At 41.7% G+C, this 18,292-nt stretch overlaps 1 protein-coding gene across 2 annotated transcripts in view; it reads left to right on the top strand.

The window, feature by feature from the left end:
* CAMSAP1 (calmodulin regulated spectrin associated protein 1) overlaps positions 1 to 18,292 on the top strand; it is a 52,317-nt gene that overhangs the window by 10,219 nt on the left and 23,806 nt on the right. For both annotated transcript variants that reach the window (XM_075905521.2, XM_075905520.2), the window contains exons 3-5: positions 11,519 to 11,781; positions 11,987 to 12,148; positions 14,437 to 14,517. In XM_075905521.2, coding sequence (XP_075761636.1) covers positions 11,519 to 11,781; positions 11,987 to 12,148; positions 14,437 to 14,517 — 506 coding nt within the window. The remainder of the gene's footprint in view (positions 1 to 11,518; positions 11,782 to 11,986; positions 12,149 to 14,436; positions 14,518 to 18,292) is intronic.

The raw sequence follows: 18,292 nt of genomic DNA, 5'->3' as shown, positions 1-18,292 counted from the left end.
TGCCGGGTTGGTCCCGCAGCGCCGTCCTTTGGCGCTGCAGGACCAACCCGGCAGCACTCCAGCTGCTCTGCCCCAGGCGTCGCCAAGAGCAGCTGGGGTGCTGCCGGGTTGGTCCCGCAGCCCTGAGGGGCAGCGCTACGGGACCAACCGGGCAGTACCCCAGCTGCTCTGTCCCAGGCGTCCCCAAGAGCAGCTGGAGTGCTGCTGGGTTGGTGCCGTAGCGCCGCCCCTCGGCGCTGCGGGACCAACCCGGCAGCACCCCAGCTGCTCTATTGCAGGCATCCCTGATTCAGCTGCTGCTGAAACTGACCAGCAGCGGCTGAATCAGGGATGCCTGGGGCTGAGCCGGACTATCGTAAGGGGGGGCTATGAGGGGTCTGGGGTGGCATCCCCTCCCACCCCACTCCAGACCCCTCATAGCCCCCCCTTCTGATAGTCCGGCATATCTGATAATCCGGCACCCCTGGGTCCTAAAGGTGCCGGATTATCGGAAGTTTACTGTACCATGTGTTGGAATTTTACTGTTTGATTTTGTAGTTTAGGTGACAAGTCAAATGTTTTAAATGGCTGCATTCCTTCGCCATCCCCTGTGTGTATGTGTGACAGAGAGAGGTGTTAAAGAAATTGTATCTGGGGGGAAGAAGGAAGAAGAATCTGAAAAATGTGTAACTGACTGCTGTTAAACTTAAAAGTTTGTTACTTAACTAACTTAAAAAAAAATCTGTTGTATACCAATGATTGATTTACTCTTAATACTGCACACGTTTGGAAAAACAGAATTAATCAGCATGTTAGAATAAACACTTTCGCATCAAGAATAATTCCAATTTGTCAAAATTTTTCTTCCATGAAAATAGCTCACCAGATTATCTTTCTGATATAATCATTGGAACAAGAGCACTTAAGATTCTATGCTGCTGAGCCTTGAATGTTGAAATAGGTTATTACATCATTATAACTCCTGCTGGCACACTGGATAAATTGAGAGATATCAATGATGAGGATCTTCTCTCTCTAGTGGCTTGTCTAACATCTTGTCTATGTAGTTATGCAGCCAGGTATACTTTTGTGAAATTTGCATAAAATCAATGTATGAGGGAGATCCATCCATCTCTTTTTAATGTAGCACATTGGATTTTCACACAAAACCAGTATTCACTGAACATGCTACGAAAGTTACTTCCCTGAACCCCATCTGATTTTACAGATTGCACTCAATAGTTATGCATCTCTCTCTAAATCAGGGGTTAGCAACCTACAGCACATGGCCCATCAGAGTAATCTACTGGCAGGCCACAAGCAGTGTTCCCTCTAGACTTTCATCCATATGCAGATTTTGTCCATCCATGTGTGGAATAAATGTATGTGCACCAAGGCAAGTGTGATTGTGTACCATTAGTAGAAAGAAAAATCCTCGCTGTGACTACTCTGCTAATCACCTGGGTGACATTTGAATTTTCTGAGCAGCTGCATAAGTGCATAGCTTACAGGAAACACTGGTAGACATTCAGTTTATATTGGGACCTCCAGTCAATGACCGCAGTTCACCATTGCTGGCAAATGGGAGTTGCGGGAAGCATGAGCATCTGTTAAGGGTGAGGTTTACCAGTTAACTGGTTAAACATTCACATCTCTAATCAGTGCAGCCATGCTGCTTCTCACAAAACCAGATGACTGACTGAGAAACAAAATGGCAGATTAAATTCAATGTTGATGAATACAAAGTAATGCATATTGGAAAACGTAATCCCACATAGAAAATGAGGGGGGCTAAATTAATGTTGCCACTCGAGATCTTGGAGTCATTGTGGCAGTTGTCTGAAAACGCCCACTCAATGTGCAGCAGCAGTCAAAAAAGCAGATGGAATGTTAGCAATCATTAAGAAAGGAATAGAGAATAAACTATTTTATTGCCTCTGTATAAAACATGAGAGGATTTACCAGGCATTGCTTGGGTCTTTTGGGGATCTCGGCAGAGAATGTAGGGATGCAGGAGTCAGGGAAGGAAGTTGGGAGGGCTTAGCTGGGGGTGGGTTTGTGGGGAATGAAAGAGTTGGCTTAAGGGTTTGAGAGGTATGGGGGTGTGTGCAAGAGTGAGGGCAGGAGGAAAGGAGGTGTGTCTGTGTCTGAATGTGTGTGGTGGGGGGAGTGGGGTTAAGGGCAGTTGTTGGAGGGGAAGGCTCAGGGCAGCCCTGAGGCTGATCAGGACTGTGCTGCCTAGCCAGCAGTGGTGTCTGGGGGTGCCATGACAGCTGGGGGGTGCCCTGCCTGGTCCCAGCCAACAGATGTTCCCCATGGTGGTCGTGGCAGTAGAGGCTATGAAGTCTGGCCTCAACTGATGACTGCTTCCTGGGCCAGCCAGGGCTGTGCTGTCCAGCCCTGACTGGCAGCTGCTCCCTGGAGTCATTCCAGAGCATAACTGTCCCTTTTCTTGTTGTGGAATAAAATCAGAATCCAGGTACATCCCATTGTCCTGACCCAACCAAATGCTTACCTTGTTTTAAGTTAGATAAATGGAAGCTTCATGCTAAATTTGGTGGTCCTAGCTCTTATAGTTTAGGAGGAGTTCTTGAACAAACAGTTACAGATGGACAGACATGCACAAATAACCCTAAAATATATAGTAAGAGGATGTAGCCACATGTTGAATACTGTGTGCAAATGTGGTAGATTCTTCTCAAAGAAGATAAATTAGCATTGGGAAAGGTTCAGAAAAGGGCAACAAAAGTGGTTGGGGTGGGGGTGGAATAGTTTCCATATAAGGAGAGATTAATAAGACGGGGACTTCTCACTTTGGAGAAGAGACAATCAATGAGCGATATGATAGGTCCATAAAATCATGACTAGTGTGGAAAATGTGAATGAGATGTATGTTTTCCATAACACAAGAACTGTAGAGTGAGGCCACAAAATAAAATTTATAGGTAGCATTAGGTTTAAAACCAACCAAAGGAAGTACAGGCAGTCCCCGAGTTACGTGGTTCCGACTTACGTCGGATCCGCAGTTACGAACGGGGTTTGCTGCCCGTCTCCCTGGTCTGCAGACCAGCAGACCAGGGAGACAGGAAGCAAAGCCTCTGAGGACGCCGGCAGCAGCACAGCCGCGGCGTGTCTGGGCTGTCCGTTGCCCGCGTGCTCCGCGGCTTTGCTCCACGTCTCCACAGACCAGGGAGACGGGGAGCAAAGCCGGGGAGCAAAGCCGGGGAGCACGTGGGCAGCGGACAGCCCAGACGCGCCGTGGCTGTCCCGCTGCCAGCATGTTCCGCGGCTTTGCTCCCCGTCTCCCTGGTCTGCTGCCCCCGTGCTCCACGGCTTTTCTCCGGACGCCTGTGGTACAGCAGCTGCAGCGCTGCCGGTTGGTCCCATAGCACCGCTCTAGGTGCTACTGGAGCAACCCAGCAGCACCCAAGCTGCTCTGCCCCAGGCATCCCCAAGTCAGCCGCTGCTGAAACTGACCAGCGCTGACTACAGGAAGCCTGAGGCAGCTGACTTGGGGACGCCTGGGGTTCTTAAGCCGAATCTGTATGTAAGAACTGGCGTCCAGATTCAGCCTGTTGAAACTGATCAGCGGCTGATTCCAGGAAGCCCGGGGCAGAGCAACTCTGCCTCGGGCTTCCTGTAGTCAGCCGCTGGTCAGTTTCAGCAGCGGCTGAATCTGGATGCCAGTTCCGACTTACATACAGATTTAACTTAAGAACAAACCTACAGTCCCTATCTTGTACATAACCCGGGGACTGCCTGTACTTCATATTTTCTCTGCTAGAGGATGTAAAGACCAAGACTATAGCGAGGTTAAAAAAAGAGCTAGATAAACCTCCTCTGAAGAAGTGGGTTTTGCGCTCAAAAGCTCATAATACCGTGTGTGTGTGTGTGTCCGTGTCCGTGTCCGTGTCCGTGTCCGTGTCCGTCCGTCCGTCCTGTGGCACCTAAGAGATTATTCGTTAAAGTTACAGACTAACACAGCTATCCCTCTGAGACTGAGGATAGATCCATCAATAACTACTAGCCATGATGGGTAGGGATGGGGTCTCTAGCCTCTGTCAGAAGCTAGGAATGGGTTACAGGTGGTGGATCACCTGATGATTATCTGTTCTGTTCATTCTTCCTGGGGCATCTGGCATTGACCATTGTCAGAAGACAGAATACTGCGCTAGATGGACCTTTGTTCTGACACAGTATGGCCATTCTTATATGCTTGAGATTGCTAGTATAGATGTGTCCTGAATGCATTCACAGTTTAAAAATGCTAATGTGTAAAAGGACACTTAGAAAAGGTGAGCTGGACTGTTTTGTTACTTGACTTGTATTTGGCCATTGTGTGGTGTTGCAAAGCTGCTTATGAACACTGGAACACACTTTTTATAAAAGCATTGAATTTTTTAATATGGAGGCAGGGTAAATATATATATATATATATATATATATATATATATATATATATATATATATATATGGAATTTCAAGGTTTATGCCAATAAATGAGGGCATATGATGGGGAAAGGTATATTACAATTTTAGATTTGTTTTGTATTTAAGATTGTACTAGTAGGTTAATTGAATAGATCTAATTGTTAGCATATTCCCCACATTCGGTAGGTGTATGAATTTTGTAATCCATAAATACTGTGTGTGGAGGGACTGGGGGGAGGCCAAGAGATGTTTGTTCTAGATGGCTGTGTGATATGTATAGAGAACTAGAAATGTGAGACTTGTTAAATAATCTGTCTCATCTTAAAATGCATTTAGAACTTTAGATGCAATGTTTCCTGTGGAAGATAGTCTTTTAGATCAAGAAATAACCTAAATGTGTAATAGTGTGATGTGGTTAGAAATACTTTATTGCCACATGTTTGAGATTAATACTTGACATGTTTCAGAGCCATAGGAGTGGTATTTGAGTTTTCCAGAGCTCATGGTAGTAAACCTTATACCATTCATTCATTTTGTCCCATTAAGGGTTTTTTTTAGTTTCCAAATTTGCTGCTTCATTAATCAAACTAGTTACCAAGGTTTCAATATTCTTCTTATGGGTTTATTTTAATGATCTCCACAACAATAAAAAGCAGGGGTGAGCAACCTGTTGCCAGATTCAGCTGGTTGCCGTCCACATAGTTACTTTAGTAATAATACAGGAAGAAAAAAATGACACATACATAAAGCAAGAGCATGTGAAACGAGGTGTGTGCTGATTGCATACAACATTGGCTGTGAGAATCATGCAGTCAGAGCACTGCTGTGATTCAATCAGCATACCCCGCAAATTCTAGGTATGCCAACGAAGTTAGCAAAACTAGTCTGTCCCAGGAGATTGCCTTGGTTATTACAGTCTTATGGCCCACTAAGATGGAGGGTCACTTATGCAGCTGACACACTAGCATAGGTTGCCATCACTGATATATAATAAATCTGTATTATAAATACAAGAGCTTAAATAGTTAAAATTCTTAAGAATTGACTCATGCTATGTTTTTGAGCATTCAACATTATACCATTCAGAAGTTTTTTCATTTGATACAATTTATGAAGATCACTTCAGTATATATTGAATGTTGCAGTGTAGATTCGAATGCAAATCCAACTATAAGAGTCACCAAATAAATCCTGTAAAATTGGTTTACATTTATAAAGTAGCTTGAGAGACTTTACTTCCAAATCTGTTATTACTAGAATCAGTGGTTAAAAATCCTGTTGAACTGCAAATGGGTGTAATATCAAGGCCATCTGTAGTTAATGCTGTTTATTGCGATTATATGTTGTATGTTTCTCTTTGTAATTTGTTAAAAGTTTAATAGGCCTTAGCATTGAGGCATTAAGTTGATTAAACTTCCTTGTGTATTTTTTTTCTGAGGGAATATTCTTTCTTGAGATACATGGTACAAACAAATCCTAGAAAACTAGTCTGGACAAACATTGCTATGGAATTTATATGTAATATTAAAGAACAGCACGTCTAAATGTCTGAGGGGGTAGCTGTGTTAGTTTGTAACTTTAAAAACAATGAGTAGTCCTGTTTTTCCCTACAAAAACTCGTGTGTGTGTGTGTGTGTGTGTGTGTGTGTATATATATATATAATATAATTTTTTTTGTTAGTCTCTAAGGTGCCACTGGACTAGGGATGTCAACGACTAGTCGACTACCCGAAAAGTCTAAGATTATCAGATAGTCGAGTCACTAGTGGCTTCCATCCCACCCTTGCTGCCTCTGTATCAGCTAATTTAAAAGATGTTCCCTACCAGTAGCGTCTTTGCCGGGGGCAGTGTAGGTAGAGGTGCAGTGAAGGAAATGTACAAGAGCTTCAGTCCCTGCTCATGCCATTTCAAAGGGAGAGGTGCAGCAGTAGGGACCCAGCGTGAGCAGGGACGATTTCGATCTCCACTCACACGGGTTCCCCACTGCACCTCTGCCTTTAAAATATACAAGAGCCGCCCGCACCTCTTGTGCATGTCAAAGGCAGAGGTGCAGCGGGATAGCTAGCACCTCCTTTACCGACTAATCAAGTAGTCAATGGAAATTCCATCGACTACTCAGTTAGCCAATAAATCTAAATTTAACATCCCTGCACAGGATTATTTGATATTAAAGAGCAGCAGTACACCTCAAAGATTTTTGATTATGATGGGCACATTGAAATTATTTGTAGATTTTACTTTCATGTTAACTGTTCAGAACAGCAGATGGTGATGGCTTTGGATGTCTTGTGGACTGCATGCTAGACTGCCCATCATAAACTGGGGAAAGAAATTTTCAGTTCAGCTTTGAAATATTTTTTCTTAAAACTCAAACCAAAAATCTTAAGATGACATTATAGAAAGTTAAGAAAATGGTACTGTATATTTACTGAATATGTAGCTGCTTTATTCAGACTTGAAGGGATACCATCAAATTGAAAATTAATTAGTACAAAAGCAAAGTAACAAGTAGATTCAGGTACTACATTTACTCTGGGCTTTTTTGCCAATCTTTATGGTTGTACAATCACATTTTTGTATCTTTGAAATGTAAATTTTCTCTTCTATTGCCCTGTCAAACCTCACAAAAGTGTGAAGCTATACAGACTGGTGAGTGAAAAGAGCTATACACAGAGTATATTCAAATGCATAAAGAAAAAACAAACAATTTTTTGTAATCTTTTATAGTAATTTTGGATGTTATTTTTAATGATAGCAGGTATTAGGCTTAGGGATGTGAACGGAGAATTGGTTACCCAGTAAGCATCACTGTCAGTTCCTCACCCAGGGCCCTGCTTAATCGGTTAACTGGTTAAACATTAGGATTAAATGGGATTTTTACATCCCAAATGGGGCCTAGTACAGTTGGCCTCACCCAAATTTGGGTACTTTTAAGTGTGTTTGAAATGTAAATATTAAATAACATTAAAACATGTTTTAGACTGAAAGGTTTTTTGTTGACAGTGACCCTTTTTAAAAGTAATACACCTGGTAAAATTAATGTGAAATCAAGAGGGCTAAGGTGAATACTATCCTATTGTTTCCATCCACAAATCACTGAAGTAAAAAGTTAGATATTTGTTCTTGTACACAAATGCTGAAATAACACATACAGGCAGTCCCCGGGTTACGTACAAGATAGGGACTATAGGTTTGTTCTTAAGTTGAATCTGTATGTAAGTCGCAACTGGCGTCCAGATTCAGCCGCTGTTGAAACTGACCGCCAGTTCTGACTTACATACAGATTCAACTTAAGAACCCCAAGCTTCCCCAAGTCAGCTGCTGCTGAAACTGATCAGCAGCTGATTCCCGGAAGCCTGGGACAGAGCAACTCTGCCTCAGGCTTCCTGTAGTCAGCGCTGGTCAGTTTCAGCAGCGGCTGACTTGGGGACGCCTGGGGCAGAGCAGCTGGGGTGCTGCTGGGTTGCTCCAGTAGCACCGCTCCTCGGCGCTACTGGACCAACCCAGCAGCACCTCAGCTGCTCTGCCCCAGGCGTCCTGATTCAGCCACTGCTGAAACTGACCAGCAGCGGCTGAATCAGGACCTGGGGCAGAGCAGCTGGGGTGCTGCCGGGTTGGTCCAGTAGTGCCCAGAGCGGGCGCTGCAGGACCAATCTGCAGCGCCCCAGCTGCTCTGCTCCAGGGTCCAAAACAAAAGCCTGGTCTGCTGGGGGGGGAGGGGGCACACTAGCCACGCCCCCCCCCTCCCCAGCAGACCAGGGACACGGGAGCAGAGCCGCAGCGGCAGCGGGGTGCCGCGCCTCTGAGGCTTTGCTCTGGCAAAGCCTCAGAGGCGCGGGACCCCCCGCGGCTGCAGCTTCAGTCGCGGTGCCTGTGGTCTGCTGGGGACCGTCCCCAGCAGACCACAGGCACCGCGACTGAAGCGGCAGCAGCGGTGGGTTCCCGCGCTTCTGAGGCTTTGCTCTGGCAAAGCCTCAGAAGCGCGGGAACCCGCCCGGTGCCCCTGGTCTGCTGGAGACGGTCTCCAGCAGACCTGGGGCACCGGAGCAGCTTATGAACGGGGCTTTCTCGCCCCGGAGCTCGCAGGTAGCAATCCGCTACCTCGACCTCCGGGGCGAGAGAGCCCCGTTCGTAAGTGCGGATCCGACATAAGTCGGATCCGCGTAAGTAGGGGACTGCCTGTACTACCACAGTTTCTGATCTTTCTTCCTTTCCCTGGAACTGCAGCTCTGGGTTTATCCTAAAGCTAGTAATCCTTTTTTTTAAATGATGTCTCCACTATAATATAACACTAGCCTGATAAGTGTAGACAGAGCTGAAATGGTTTTAACTAGAGTTTTAAAACCTAAGTTATTACATCCATGAACTTACCACACAGTGGTTAAGCTATGGTGCAAGTTATGTCTGATTATTCTCAGCCGTTTTCCCTTACTCGCATTGATTTGTCGCCCCCATGAGACTATAGTGAGACTGTGTCACATCTCAAATAGGGTAAAATAAGTCTTGAACCTGAAAGTTTTAATTTACATATTTACAGTAGGAAGAGTTTTTAAAGATGAATGTTAAAAGGACGCTGTCAGGTAGCTTGAAACAAAATCTTAATGTTAGTATGCTGTTACTAACTTGTGAGCAAATACATTTGAGCTATTTTTAAAAAAAACAGAACTTGACTTCAGTCAGAGAATAAGTGAATGAGCCACTGGTCACTTTGGCATGGTTTATACTAGACTAGGCAGGTCAGCTTAAGATACGCCATCCAACTATCCAAAATGCGTAGTTGCATTTATGTTAGCTTAAACCGAGCAACCACGGTGTCTACACTGTGGGAGGTTGATGGGAGCATGCACTCCATTCTGTGAAGAGCAAGGAAAGTTGACGGAAGAGTACAGGACTCCAGTGGGAGCTGCCTTTAGCGTTGAATGTGGGGGTCTACACTAGATCCACTAAATTGAATGCTAGATCATCAGCCCCTAGAGGGTCAATCTTCTCAATAGTGAAGACAAGCCCTTTTAGTATAAGAATTATCCAGTTTTTTACGACTCTTTTCAGAGGCTGTTTAAGATATGAGAAACCTAGAGACTTTTTAACGGGATAGTTATTAAACCACCTGCAAATACATTACTGCAGCTATTCTAAATATTTTTTCATACAATTTAAGTTCACAAAGTATTCATTTCCCATTCCAGATAGCACAGGCCTCCTCCTTTCCCACTCACTATGTAGTGTCACAGTGGAAACTGCTTAAAATAATATTAGGAAGGTATTTGAATATATTTCAGCTGTCTGAATGCAACTTAACTAGAAACAAGGAGAGCCAGCACTATATGATCAGCAAACGTGGTCTGTAGACCACAGTTTGTGAACTGCTGAGTTACTGCATATTTTTATTTTGGCACTGGATACCAAGTGCAGTTATGTTTGTATAGTTATTTACACACCACACAAATATTCAGATTTTTAAAAACAGTATGTATTATGGAACAAAGATAATTTGTGAAATCAAAATGGTTCATAGTGCAATATTTAATAAAAATAAAAATTATAGATGGCATTGGAGGAAGGGGCGAGTTACTTCTAAAGAAATGGAAGAGTAGAGTATATGTAAATGTATGTGAACAACATACAGAAATTCTAGAAACTTTGAGGGTATACATTTGTAAAATTAACTGTTGAAGTGAATATAGGGACCAGTCTCAGAGTGAGTTAGAAATAACATGCAATACAATCTATATTTAAAGTACTGGAATGCCTGACTTTGTTTAAAGAAAAAAAAAAAAGCCAAAAATCTTTCGAGGTTAGAAATTATCTTCTGTAGGGCCAGAGACAATTCTTGTTACTGATTGACTATTTAAAAGTTGTTAGCATCTGGTTCAGAAAGTGCCAAATTTAAGCAGCATGACTTAAAATTGCATATATATATATTGAAAAATAATCTGTTTGATGCTGTTACAATAACATAGCTAAGGCTATGTGCACTTCAGAATGTTTATCCCCTAATTTATTTTACTGTTGGTGTGACTGATTCAGATCTATAATTGGTAGCAACACTCACCAAGAGTATTAGAGTAGACAGGGTTCCAGGTGGCTGCAAGGATTTGGAACACTGTCATCTAACCCTGCATACACACAGATATAAAAATATTGGTGGTTGTTGGTGCTGTGTTTGTCCAGGCACAGCTACTGTGGAGCTGCACCAATAGTAGCAAATGTAGGAAGTTTTAAGGGGAAAAACCCTACCGTAGAAAAGGCAGAAGTCGTCTTTATTGATATTTTTAAAATGTATATAAATTACTGTGCTCAAGGTCCCATGTTGAAGTTTATAAAAATGTTAAGATGTCAGCTGTGGAAACAATGTTACTTCATGCTGAAGGCAGTGAAGTGACTATTGGACATTCTAGCTTTTCTTTCATATATATGCACTGAAGTAAAAAAGCACTTTGAGATGGAACTGGAACTAATCAGTTTTATGAACAACATATAGAATAACAGACGTTTTTAAATCAGATTTTGGGCTTTCTTGGTAACTGTTGTTATTTAAGATTTACTTATATTTCCAATCACATAATCCTTAATCCTGCAGTAAACATGTTGATCCTCCTTTATATGTTTGTGTTCATCCAACACCTCTTATTATTTTGAATGAAGAGGAAGCTGCTAGATTAACCTATGTTTTTTTTGTTTTGAAACTATTTTGTACATCTGCGATAAACTGCATCTGTAGTTTCTTCAGAGAATCCAAGCAATTAACAATGTTACTCTTAATTGGAAATCTCTCATGCACTATGTACCACATACATAGCCTTTGATATAGGAGAACCTCCCTATTCAGGGAAGCGCTTAAGTTTATATTTAAGTCTAAATTAAATCAGTGGGACTTAAATATATGCTTTGGTGCTTTCCTGAATTGAACCTCTTGTAATCGGAGAGAGATTTATTTTTCCATTCAATAATTATATTTTTTTATATTGCAAAATGAACCCGCATGTTTGTTTTTAATGTATAGTATTGTGTATTTTCTCTTTCATGTTAGCTTTGAATTCAGGTACAAAGATTTCACTTTTGCTTACATCTAATTCCACTTGTTTAAGATTCCTCCTTTTTGTTTCAGATAATATCCCAGAAGAGCTGAAGGACCCATTTTATATTGACCAGTATGAGCAGGAACATATTAAACCACCTGTCATCAAGCTGTTGCTGTCCAGTGAGCTATACTGTCGTGTTTGTAGCCTCATTCTAAAAGGCGATCAGGTGGCTGCTCTCCAGGGACACCAGTCAGTGATTCAGGCTCTGTCTCGGAAAGGAATTTACGTCATGGAGAGTGATGATACACCTGTGTCTGAATCTGATCTTGCCTGTGCACCAATCAAAATGGTTAGCTGAAAGTTCAGAGATGGATTTATTTATTAAATCTCACCCTTGATTTTGTAGATAGAGAATTGAGTAAAGAGCTTTTCACCTCTAGGTCACTAGTCTCAGTACTTTTTCATGCAAATGTATTATAAATACAGTTACAATATGTAAAGGTGTTTATTTCTTGATATATTTGACTGCAATTACTTTTTGTTTGCCCCTTAAGAGTTCTCATATGGCAATGATTGATTCACTAATGATGGCATACACTGTAGAAATGATCAGCATTGAAAAGGTGGTGGCCAGTGTCAAACGTTTTTCTACATTCAGTGCCTCAAAAGAACTACCCTATGATCTGGAAGATGCAATGGTTTTCTGGATTAATAAGGTAAAACTGATACTTGAAAGGATTGCTTGCTTCTAATTGTAACTACTAAAACTGATTATTAAAAAGGGTTTCATCAGTGCTTTCTCTTCATGTTTTGTTAGGATTCCATTCCTTTTCCAGATGTGGAGAAAAATTATTTTTAATTACTTTATAATATGTTGGCTTTGCACAGCAGCAGTGAGCCAGTACCTGTATTCTCCTGTTACACGGAGAGTCATTATTGCTTCCTTTTTGTACACTTGCAGCTTTTTTAGATTTCTTTGTTTTTGGTTTCCTTCTACCTTTCCAAATGCAAATTAGTATTTGCCAAGAGGAGGACGACAAAACCAGTAGGGGAAATATTTTCCATTTTTTCCCTTACTGGCACAATGGTAAATTTTGTTATCTTTTCTGTATAAATTTAAAATCCATAGAATGTTTACTGCTCAAATTACAAAATTGGTTTGTTTCCACCTAAGCTACTTAACAATGGTTGTCAAATCTGTCTGGTTAGTGAATGTGTACAGCTATTTGTGTTTTTTCAAGGCTCACTGTGAAAATTATATATAAAAAAAACCCTAGTATTTTAAAATTATAAATGGAGATTGAATCAAAATGTATTATCAGGTTAGAATCCACCAAATGGGAGTTGGAAATAAAATTGATTGTAGATACAGGTTGAACCTCTATAATATGGATATCCCTCGTCTAGCAGCATCCGAGGTGTGGCATCCATGAGTTCTTTGGGGCTAGACTAAATTATTTTAGTTTCTACTAGAAGACTTACCTGGTGTTGCCTTCGGCCAGGACTGTCCCAGGATATCGGAGGGCCTTGTGGCCCACCTGGAGGCTTCTCCCCACATGGGTGGGGGAACTCTCGGCTTTTCTGCAGGTGGCCTGGAAAGGAGTCACCACACAGGACACCCGCCAGTTTCTCCTTGAGGCTGACCTGGTGTGGCAAGGGCTACAAGTCTTGGTCGGCAGCCCAAGGCAGCAGAGGCTGTGTGTCACAGTGCCCAGGGTGGCAGAGGCTGCACAGCAGCTGGCCTGCCCCAAGGAGCAGCTGCCAGGGTGGTGGGAATTGCTCCCCAGGGATTTGTGATCATTCATGCATATAACTGTCCTTGCTTTCTTACCCCTCCTTTTCATTTGATAAAAAACAATTGCATTCCATACTAGGGATGCGAAGGACTAGTCAACTATCCAGTAAGCAAATGCTTATCAGATAGTCAATGGGTTAGTTGACTAGTCCCTCCCCTCCCTCCCACCCTCCTTGCTGCCTCTATGAGAGAGAGCCAGCAGGGGGAAGAGGAGGCGCTTCAAAGCGGCAGTGCTGCATGGAGTTCCCAGCTGACCCTGGGCTCCACAGATGCTGTCACTTTGAAACCCTGCATGCAGCCTGGGGTTCCCAGCTGGTCCCAGGTTGCATGCAGCTTTCAAAGTGGCAGCGCCATGTGGAGCCTGGGGTCAGCATGGGACTCCCCACTGACTCCTGGCTCCCTGCGTTGCTTGAAGCTGAAGGACGGGTTCCCCACGGAATTTCTAAGTGGCAGTGCTACATGGAACCTGCGGTCAACGGGGGAGTCCCCAGCTGACCCCGGCTCCATTCAATGCTGCTGCTTTGAAATGCCGCAGGGAGCACAGGGCCAAGGGGCGACTACTGGAGTCCCCTGCTGGCTTCATGCTCCCTGCAGCACTTTCACCTTTGAAGTGTAGCAACGGCTGTTTTAATTGACTAATCTAATAGTTGATGCAAATTGCATCAACTATCCGATTAGCCAAATAATTAAAATTTTTACATCCCTGTTCCACACATCACATTGTCATGGCACTACCAAACCCTGACCTTGCTTTAAGTTACAATAAGAGGAAGCTGCATACCAAATATAGTGTTCGTAGCTTTTACTCTTTACTGAGTTCTCTAACAAACTAACTCATGGATGGACAGACAGATGCACAGTTCTAAAAGTTTATATATAGTAAGATAAGACAATTGTATTTTGAAATTTGCACTGAGAGCACTTTAATTTCTAAGTATTTATTTGTACTTTTTTTTTTTTGAAGAAATTACTATGTTTTGGCTATATTATTAATAAAATAGCTCAATTTGCAAAGTAGCTGCAAAACCTACCTATATCAGCGGAATATCAGTTCATGTTAGAGTGGAAAACAGAACACCAAAATCATGGATATTATGAGTCATGGTATTTCTAGAATGGTTGGAAATGAAGACTTGGTCATTCTGTTAAGTGATAACTTCTGGAAATTAGTATGCAATTGCATATTATTATCTTTTCCCTGATATTTAGGTGAACCTTAAAATGAGAGAGATAACGGAGAAAGAGGTCAAATTAAAACAGCAATTACTGGAAAGCCCAGGTCACCAAAAGGTAAAATATATTTAATGTTCTTAATAGCTGAATTATGATCAGTTAAAACTGAAGTCATGCTGTGGATTCAGATATAAATGAGTTTTTAAATAAAATTGATATGAGGCATCCTCCCCAGTGAAACTCATTTAAGATTTTGTGTGTGCAATTTGTTTTCTATTTATCTGTAATGCCTTTACTCCCTTAAATCCTGTTAGAACCTTTTGACTTTTTAAGTTTTGGTTAGTATTGAAATAGTTTGTTCAAAGTTTGAATGCTATGATTTTGGTGTGTAAAGTTCAATTTCAGTACCACAAAACATACAGTGTATATGTTTAAATGCTTTCAGGCACAGATTAATTGTGCATTAGATGACTATAGCAAGGAAATTCAGGAGGTTAATCTGATAAGTATCTTCTAAGCATTCAAATGGCGTATTTGTGTGTGTGTGTGAGCAATTTTTACCCTGTTTTCCCTTATCTTATGTGTCAATGCACTAATGTTGCAAAGATATAGTACACTTTCATTACTGGAGAATATAAAATGGATTTTTTCTCACATAAATAAATAAATAAATATAATATTGGTAAATCTCAATTTATGTCTTAATGAAGCCTAAAATAGCTTTCCAACGTTTATTCCTCAAATTGGCACTTTTGAGTTAAAGGGATACAATTGTAATATGCATAAATGATACAAAAATATTTTACATATTGAGGAAGTACTGTTATTTTTTCAGATCCTTTGATACAGAATAACATGCTTCAGTTTTAAAGGTTTATGTCTTGTTTTTAATTTACAAGTGTTCTTGAGGATCCTGTTAACAATTTGGCTATCAGTTGAACATCTTGGATTTCAGTTTAATACAGTACTTTAAAACTGATCTTTTAGACTAAAATCCGTCTAAAATATGAAAGTGTTTATTGCTTATGTGCATTTAAGTATTACTGTGTATAACTTGCTCTGCTGATGTTCCTCTCCTATTCCTACATTCCTTCCCTTGCTTCCTGAGCAGTCTCCTTCCAAATGGTATTGGAAATTAGTACCTGTAAGTGAATTACTTTTACACCAGTTGTCATCCACAAAACCATTGCTTTTAAACTTTTGCAAAGCATCTGCTTCCATTAAAATGCAGCTTAGACAAAAAAGTTAAACACCTTTCTGCTTAAGGTTTTTGGAAATAAAGTTTAGTTACCATAACATGATTTTACATACTGTACATACAGCATAATCATCACTGTACAGCATTTCAGAACTTCAGAGTTGTGTTTAAAATGCAAAAGGGAGGGATGAGGTGAAATAAGATTACAGTAAGAGAAAATGAGAAGTTGTAGGAATTGTGCTTTTTTTGCTCAAGGCAGACAATTATTTATTACAGCACTAAGGTGATATAAAAGCTGGTCAGTTTAAATTTACTAGATATTTAAGTTTTGTAATAATTCATTAGATGCATTTCTTGCACTCCCTCATAATATGCTTTGCTAAAAGAATTCAAACTATTGACCTTGAATTTATTTAACAATAACTACCTTAGAATCCTAACCTAGTTAATAGAAGCATTGAGCCTTTCCTTGCTGGTGTTTACTCTATTGGTAACCCAGCAAATGTAGGACACAGTTCTCCAGTGAGGTGGGTTAGTAGAAGACATGATGGTACAAACACTTGATCACTAAATTACTGCAGCTGGTAGAACTGTATCCTTGGTGATTTAATGAAAATAGAGGCAACATACTTGGAGAGATGTAATTAACATTTTTGGCCAAATCCAGGGAATATTTCTTTCTACCTATTGGCAGAAGTACCTACATGAAAAATGAGTTTTTAATGGAATTGAACTTATATTATTGCTTTTGACTGGGGTAGCAAGTTATATGAACTTTTGTGTTCTCCTTTTCCTCAGTTCCTCTTTGGTTTTGATGCCCCTTCCCTGTCTCTTACAGTATGTGCTTTGTTCATCGTTTTCTAGCTGGGAAGATGGGAGCCATCATCTTGGCTGTAAACTGGAAAGAGCACCAAATTTGGGAGGGTAGGGCACCATAAATGCAGTTGCTCATCCCTCACTCCTTCATGTTTCTGCAAAGAACTGCTGGTTTGCTCAGTCCCACACACATAACCCTTCTTCTTTTTTTTTTTTTTTTTTTTTTTTTTTGAAGCAAGTATATGGTCCAAATTAAGTTCTTTAAATATATGAAATAAAGGAGCATGTCATAAGGTTATCAGATCTGTATTTTTATTCCACACCTGACTTGTCTGTCTGTGCCACAAGTGACACTGTAGCCAGGTGTTCATACCCAGACTAAAACAATAATACTACACACTAATGGCTCTCTTGTTTGAAATGGCCTGAAAAATAAAATAATTTGAAAGATCCTAAAACAGGAAAAAGTATGAAACTTTTAAAACATAGTGTTGATCATGTCTATATACCAGAGTGGTGCAAACTACAACCTGTGGGCCACATCTGAGTCCTTCAGCCTGCTCCTCGATTTCCTGCCAGGGAGAAGGATCAGGACAACCTTAGTGGAAGGAGCCAGCCCAACTCCTGGGCTGTGTGGTAGCCCTTTAGTCCCTCCCACCCTCACAGCATCAGCGCCTTCCCACTGCCTGGATAGCAGGGCCCCAATGCAGTGCCATCAGCCCACTGTGTGGGGAATGGGAGGTGGGGGAGGGAGGGAGGGAGAAAAAGGGGAGGGTTGGGCAGAGAACAGGGGAGCAGTCAGGGGAAAGGGCACAAGGGGTTGGATGGAGCGAGGTGGGGGATTTCAGGGGTTGGTCGGAATGGGGAGCATTGTGGGGTGTCAGGGTGGAGACTAAGAGTGGTGGGAAGGGTTGAATAGGGAGTAGGATCAGGCCTCACTTGGCTGTATGGGAAGGCAGTGTCTCCCCCAACCTTCTCTCCCCGCCCTTCCAAACAATTTCCATATCTGCTGTGGCCCTCAGGCCAAAAAGTTTGCCTACTCCTGCTATAGGTAATCCTTTGCTAACCATGAACCTAAGAAATGTGTCCTTTCTGAGCTAAATTCTCCAGTCTGGACTAGGGATGTTAAAAAATAGTCAATGTAACCGTTACATTTCTTAACAGTTGCATACTGCAGGCTCTGCAGTATAAAGTTTATACTGCAGAGCCAGTTGCATGGGGCAGCAGCTGGCTTCCCGGGAGCAGTGTGTGCCAGAAGCCGGCTCATGGCATGTACTGACTCCTGCCCCTGTGCTGCTGGCTCTGATATAGAACCAGCAGCATGAGATGGAAAACTACTCCCCGAAAGCGGGGCTGAGAATCAGCATGTAACTATTTAGGGAAACTAATAAGCTCATGCTGGTCCTCCTCTGGACCAGAAGTATTTGATGAGCCTAGAGGATTGCACAAAGTTGGCTGTAAGTTGTCTTTACTCCATCCCAGTCGTCTGCAAGGTTAGTTGCTGACAAACTAAATGGTCTTTAGGGTCAGCTGGATGTAGGGATAGGTGGCATAGATGCTGTAATGGCAACCCTGTTTCACTTAGGAATTCCCATACACTGTGGGAAGTCTCCAATGCTTGGATATGCTGCTTTTTAGCATTGCTTTATACTAGCAGTTTTCATAAAACAGGTGGAGTGCATAGGAGAGTTAGGCCTCCTTTTTTTTTTTCTGCCGTAATAATGTTGCAGTCACCAAAAATAGATTGAAAAAAATTCTATTAATTTTATAAATGTTTTTGTTTTGGTATATATTAATTTATGCTTAATATGAATCCAAATGTGTATTTGCATGCGCTTACCTGAGATCCATGCTCTATGCTGCTTTGAGAGCCGTCAA

This window comes from Pelodiscus sinensis, chromosome 23 (assembly GCF_052426305.1).
Source record: "Pelodiscus sinensis isolate ZL-2025 chromosome 23, ASM5242630v1, whole genome shotgun sequence".
Lineage (NCBI taxonomy): Eukaryota > Metazoa > Chordata > Testudines > Trionychidae > Pelodiscus > Pelodiscus sinensis.
Note: the sequence above shows the minus strand (reverse complement) of the source record. Positions and strands in the feature narration are given on the sequence as shown.